Source organism: Lupinus angustifolius, chromosome LG09, assembly GCF_001865875.1.
Source record: "Lupinus angustifolius cultivar Tanjil chromosome LG09, LupAngTanjil_v1.0, whole genome shotgun sequence".
In the NCBI taxonomy this organism is placed as follows: domain Eukaryota; kingdom Viridiplantae; phylum Streptophyta; class Magnoliopsida; order Fabales; family Fabaceae; genus Lupinus; species Lupinus angustifolius.
In genome coordinates this window covers 11,610,940-11,616,952 of record NC_032017.1, presented here as the reverse complement: position 1 = coordinate 11,616,952, position 6,013 = coordinate 11,610,940, and the positions used below count along the sequence as shown (strand labels likewise).

General features: G+C 38.1%; 2 protein-coding genes across 2 annotated transcripts; one reads left to right on the top strand and one right to left on the bottom strand.

Moving 5' to 3' along the window:
* LOC109356464 (late embryogenesis abundant protein At1g64065) lies at window positions 231-1,034 on the bottom strand. The gene has a single exon (XM_019599784.1). The coding sequence runs from the start codon at window positions 962-964 to the stop codon at window positions 338-340; it is 627 nt and encodes a 208-aa protein (XP_019455329.1). The 5' UTR covers window positions 965-1,034; the 3' UTR covers window positions 231-337.
* On the top strand, window positions 4,642-5,724 carry LOC109356257. The gene has a single exon (XM_019599585.1). The coding sequence runs from the start codon at window positions 4,642-4,644 to the stop codon at window positions 5,722-5,724; it is 1,083 nt and encodes a 360-aa protein (XP_019455130.1).

Genomic DNA, 6,013 nt, shown 5'->3' with positions numbered 1-6,013 from the left:
CAAGTTCATCCCCAAATGATGTTTAGTATGGCATCAAGAAGCAGCTCCAAGCTGAGGACCTTGTAGATTAATTTGACTTTTGCTTCAAATTGAGAGATGAAAACACTCAAAGGCTCGTTAATTGCTACACTAGTGCAGTTCTAACCGAAAGTTCTTAAAAAAGCAATACCATTTCTCATGAAGGGGAGAAAGTAAACCAAATAACCCATATAATGAAAATGGAAAAAACAACCAAATAGAGGAAATTGTCATTATTTTTGGTACAATGAGATTATAAACCCATGCAAGGAAACTAATAATTATTAGGAAAATGTTCTGTGAACAATAATGATTAGTACTAAAGTTTAACCTTGCTCTTACAATCCAGCTCTTGAATTCCCTGTGTAGTAATATTGAAAGACATAGTGCAGTTCATTTTCACAACAACATGTTTCTTAAACAACTTCAAAATCTTCACCTGCCCTGGAACACTTGAGAAGCTGCTCATAGTCAAAAGCCTTGAACCCAAATCTGCACTCAAATTTGGACTAGAAATGATATGTTTTGTGATCAATTCCACCGTGACATTCATCGTGATCGTGCCTCGCGCCTTGGCATGCCCCGATGGCCCTCTAGCCTCCCCTACCATGATGCCATGGTAATACAAAGTGGTGGTGGTGTTACTATACCTAAAGGATGCAAAATTAGGATTTTTGACTGACACATCTGCAATTAAGCTCATGTTATTAGCAAGTTCAAGCTTTGTGACTTGGACACTATTCATTCTAATAATGGGTTCCTTAACACGAAATATAGTGAATATCAAGACTATGATTACAATTGCTAGAAGAAGTAGAAAAACTAATAGACAAACACAAGAATTGATGAATTTTCTTTGATGATTTCTTTGAGGGTGTGTAGAGATATCACCCTCATAATTGCTTGGGTGGTCCCTTATTGGGGCTACTTGCTCCTTCTCTGCCATGGCTAGATAGGAAACTATGATTTTGGCAAGTTTGGGAGATTGAAAATGAATGTGTTCTACTCTGCTTTGATTTATTTGTAACCTTGAAAGAAGGGGTGTGAATGTGTGACTATGGAAGTAGCACTAAAGCACATTTTCTTAAAGTTGGTTGACTTAAACTGGTCATTACAAGAGTTTGTGAATTTTAGTACAAAATATTCTAACTTGTTGACAAATCTTCTACCTTTACAAATTAGAAATATCGTATGTTTACTTTGTAAGAAATAGAATAAACTTCTTCAATTTTTATTAATAAAAATAAAATTAAATATTTCAGGAGATAACTTATCCACTGTAGCTAATAAAAGTATAACATATGTACCATTTTGTTTTGGTTTAGAAATATTTTTATAGAAAATGATTAAATATGACACATGTCATGATTTTAGTGGTTGTAAGGAGATAATTTATCTCCTTATACTAGGAGATACTTTATTCCCTAATAAAAAAGGAGGGTCTTACAATTTCTATAAGAGAAAAAAATGTATATATTAACAATGTATAAGTTTTATATATTATTATTGTATTATTCATCATTCCTAGATACTGATTATGCATACACTCATAGATGATGCACTCACAATATATAAAATCATACACTATCAGTGCATACATTTTTTCTCACAAACAATGTTTGAGTTTTATACAATGTCATTTCATTATCTACTATCATATCTAATCATCATTGAATCTTAAAAAAAGGTAATTTGTAATGAATCTGTCACCTGCGATTGCACATGGGAGGGCTGATTCAACAAAAGAAAGAGAAAAGGGGGAGTTAGTTACAGCTGTTAAGTGCCAAATTGGAGTAAAATTGTATATAATTTGTGGGACACTTAGTATGCATTTATGTTATAATTGTGTACAATTCCTGATAACTTAGTTAATTTTGCTCTGCTTAGGAATTTATGGTGTTGTTGGTGTTTCAGGTTAAGAAATAGAGAAAAGAGGAGAGAAAAAAGAAGAAGGTGAAGACTCTGAACATTGCAAGCCTCGCCCAAGCGAGGAAATGGTCGCTCAAACGACAAATAAGAGAAAAAGTACTAAAATACCTGATGCCTCTCGCTCAAGCGAAGGACTCTCGCCCAAGCGAGGGGTCCTAGCCCAAGCGAGGTACTGGGCGACAAATCACCAATTGATTTTGTTGATCTTCGCTCAAGCGAGGGACACCTCGCCCAAGCGAGATGCTCAAACCTGGGAATCTCTTGGATCCTCGCCCAAGCGAGAATCTTTAGCTTGGGCGAGAGTATGGAAGTTGGAATTACAAGTAGCGGTTTCAGAATGGAAAGAAGGCATTCACTCATTTTGGGGAAGAAATCTGGGCACGAAATAGAGAGAGAAGAAGATAGAAATCGTGGAAACGATTCTATTATACACTTTCTTTGTATTAGTTCATGATTTAAGCATTGTAATAGCGAGGATGAGTGGCTAGTTCTTCGTAGTTGGGAATCGAAATGTAATCTTCTTAACTTTTTTACTTCTGGATTCAATTCTATATTAATGTTATTTGATTTTGGAAAGTTTTTCCATACTTATTGCATGATTTCAATTAGCTACTGAATTCATGATTAAAGGTTCAAGTTTAACTGGGAAGTTAAACCTGATACTGGATCTGAATTGTCTTTCTTCCTACATAATTGATCTAGGGATGAACAATGATGTAGGAATTGCTTTTACATTTGAGTTTAATGCTAGTTAGTCATACAATTATCTGAGGAATTGGAAGTTGAGTGATTACTTAAGAATGCTACAATTAGGGGACTAATGTAATTGATTTATGAAAAATGTGCAGCAAATTCAGTAACTTCACAAGTTATTAAGAATTGAATCCATGGATGTATAAAGGGAAAGAATGATGAGTTTCGATCCCAACCACTTTATTTTATTATCTTAAATTGTTATTTCAATCTGATTTTTTCTAAAAAATTCAATGCAAATTTATCAATCAATATTTGTACGTAGTTGCTCAATTGACTGTTGTAGGAATTAATATATGTCCACTCTGCTCCCTGAGGACGATATCCCGGTACTTTACCGGATTTTATTACTTGTACGATACGGTACACTTGTGTCGTTACATAAATTTCTAACAAGTTGTTGGCGCCGTTGCCGGGGAGCATCGAGCAATTTATATTAGTTCTTTATAAATTCAATTGGGAGTTGCACATAGTTATTCTTTAATTATATTTTTCTGTATAGCTAACCCTTGTGCTAACTTCTACCATAGTTGTCTTATTTATGCTTTTGCGAGGTAAAGCTACTAACGAGCAATTGGAGTACAATCCTGAAATTGAGAAGTCAGCAAAGAGTAATCGTAAGAAAGCGAAAGAAAATAAGAAGCAAGGCATTAAGGAAGCACGGTGCAACTCTGAACAGTCTGAAGATTCAGAGCCTCAGTCAATTCAAATGGAGAATATGCAAAATGCTGCAGGGAATAACCAAAGGCCTAACCCTCCAAGAAGGACTTTAGGCGATTATGCCATGTACCAGGGCCCAAGGCACTACTCAAGCATTGTTATCCCACAAACGGATAGGACTGTGGAGATCAAGCCCGCCTATTTGAACCTGGTCAGTGCTCACCAATTTACAGGGAAAGATTATGAAGATCCGTATGCACATCTCGACAATTTCTATGAATTGGTGGCCACAATGGGTTATAATGATGCTCAGCGGGAAGCTGCTTATATGATGTTATTCCCATTCTCTTTGTTGGGTGAAGTTAGAGAGTGGTTGAAATCTCATCCAACTTAGAGCTTGACGAGTTGGAGTGACTTGGAGTCCAAGTTCTTAACAAGATCTTTTCCACCAGCTCGGTATGTGCATGCGAAGTTTGAGATATCAACCTTCAGACAAGGGGCTGATGAAGCATTCTATGAAGCTTGGGAGAGTTTTCAGGCGTTACTCAGGAAATGCCCGAATCATGGTTTCGAGGATGTTGATCAACTAAACATCTTCTGCAATGGGCTGAAACTGGAAACGAAGATGATTATAGATGTTGCAGCTGGTGGTACTATGATGTCGGTGGATGCCGAGCAAGCAACTAGAATTATCACTACTTTATCTGCTACGGATAGACAAGCTCAGCATAACAGAAGAACAGTGCAGAAGCGAGGAGTGTTGGATTTGAGTACTTCTGATGCAATTCTAGCTCAGAACAAGATTCTAACTCAACAGATTGAGGCACTAACCAAACAAATGTCCAAGTTGCCTCAGCAACTTAATGTGGTTCAGACTCCTCCAGTCCATCAACAGGTATTATGCTGCGAGTTTTGTGGTGGTGATCATGTCAGTGGTCATTGTTCGATGCATATCAACAGACCAGAAGAGGAAGTTCAGTATGTCAATAATCCACCTCGTAGGGTAATTTCCCTAACAACCCTCCGTTCAACAATCAGTTCTCACAGGGTTGGAGGGGAAACCAGAATCAGAATTAAAATTTTGGGTGGAGGCAAGAAGCTGGGCCATCTAACCGACAACCACCATATCAGTCCTCATATCAACATCAACCACTGCATGAGCGACAAACAAAATAGGAGGAAACATTAGAGAATTTCATGCAAGTTTCTATTTCCAACCAGAAAAATATTGATGCATCCATCAGAAATCTAGAGACTCAAGTGGGTCAGTTGGCCAAGAAAATGGCAGATCAGAACGCAGATAGACAACAATTCTCCGCCAACACTCAGACCAATCTGAAAGAACACTGCAAGTCTATCACCACTAGAAGTGGTATGGTTATTGGTAAAGGTATTGGAGAGAATTTAGCTATTGAGCAAGAGGTGTTGCGCGAAACTGAAACTGGAACATCAGAAAAGGTAATCAGAGATATACACAAGGGTAAAGAGGTAGAACATGAGGAAGGGGTTACTACTGAAAATGTTACAAGGGAGAGTACAGATAAGAGAACGACTGAATTACCTCAGTTGAAGGATCTCCCTTATCCAAAGAGACCTTCCAAGAAAGACAAAGAGCAACAATATGTTAGGTTCTTGGATTTATTCAAGAATCTCCAGATCAACATTCCTTTTATGGAGGCAATGGAAAAAATGCCTGTCTATGCTAAATTCATGAAGGATTTGTTGACAAAGAAAAGAAAGTTGTCAGAAGAGACAGTGACATTAGAAGCTGGGTGCAGTGCAATAATTCAGAAGTCTCTACCTGAGAAGACTAAAGATCCGGGCAGCTTCACTATTCCGGTCACTATTGGAGAGTTATATGTGGGAAAGGCACTCCTTGATCTGGGTGCCAGCATTAATTTGATGCCCCTTTCTATGCTGAAAAGAATTGGGGATTTAGAGATCAAGCCTACTAGAATGACATTGCAACTTGCGGATCAATCTGTGAAATATCCATATGGAGTTGCAGAGGATGTTTTGGTGAAGGTGGATGGGTTAGTTTTTCCTGTGGATTTTGTCATTATGGATATTGAAGAGGACAAGGAAGTTCCTCTAATTCTGGGTAGACCCTTCATGAAAACTGCAAGGGTCATTATTGATGTTGATGATGGTAAGCTGAAGGTTAGAGTGGAGGACCAAGAGGTCAACTTTAATGTGTTTGAAGCTATGCAACATCCAAGGGACAAGCAACGTTGCTTTCATGTGGATGTCATTGAGGACTTATTTTTTCTTAATGACATTCATATGAAGAGCACTAATCCAATCCCTTGGAAAAGGTTTTGCTGGGAGAGCTGGAAGGAAACAGTCCAAGTGAGGATAAACTAATGAAGTCATATTTGGTAGAGTTGGACGCATCCCGTAAGGTTGCATCCAATCAGATCACTGTGGATCCGCAGGACCAGGAGAAGACAGCTTTCACATGTCCTTTTGGTATATTCGCCTACAGGAAGATGCCATTTGGACAGTGCTATGCACCAGCAACATTTCAACGGTGCATGTTAGCTATCTTTTCTGACCTGGTGGAACAATGCATTGAAGTTTTCATGGATGACTTCTCGGTCTTCGGGTCGTCATTTGAGAGTTGTTTGGCAAATCTGGACATCGTTCTGCAACG

What these genes read in the sequence shown, in the direction of transcription:
- LOC109356464 (XM_019599784.1), bottom strand. Translation starts at nt 964, where the DNA reads ATGGCAGAGAAGGAGCAAGTAGCCCCAATAAGGGACCACCCAAGCAAT.
- LOC109356257 (XM_019599585.1), top strand. Translation starts at nt 4,642, where the DNA reads ATGGCAGATCAGAACGCAGATAGACAACAATTCTCCGCCAACACTCAG.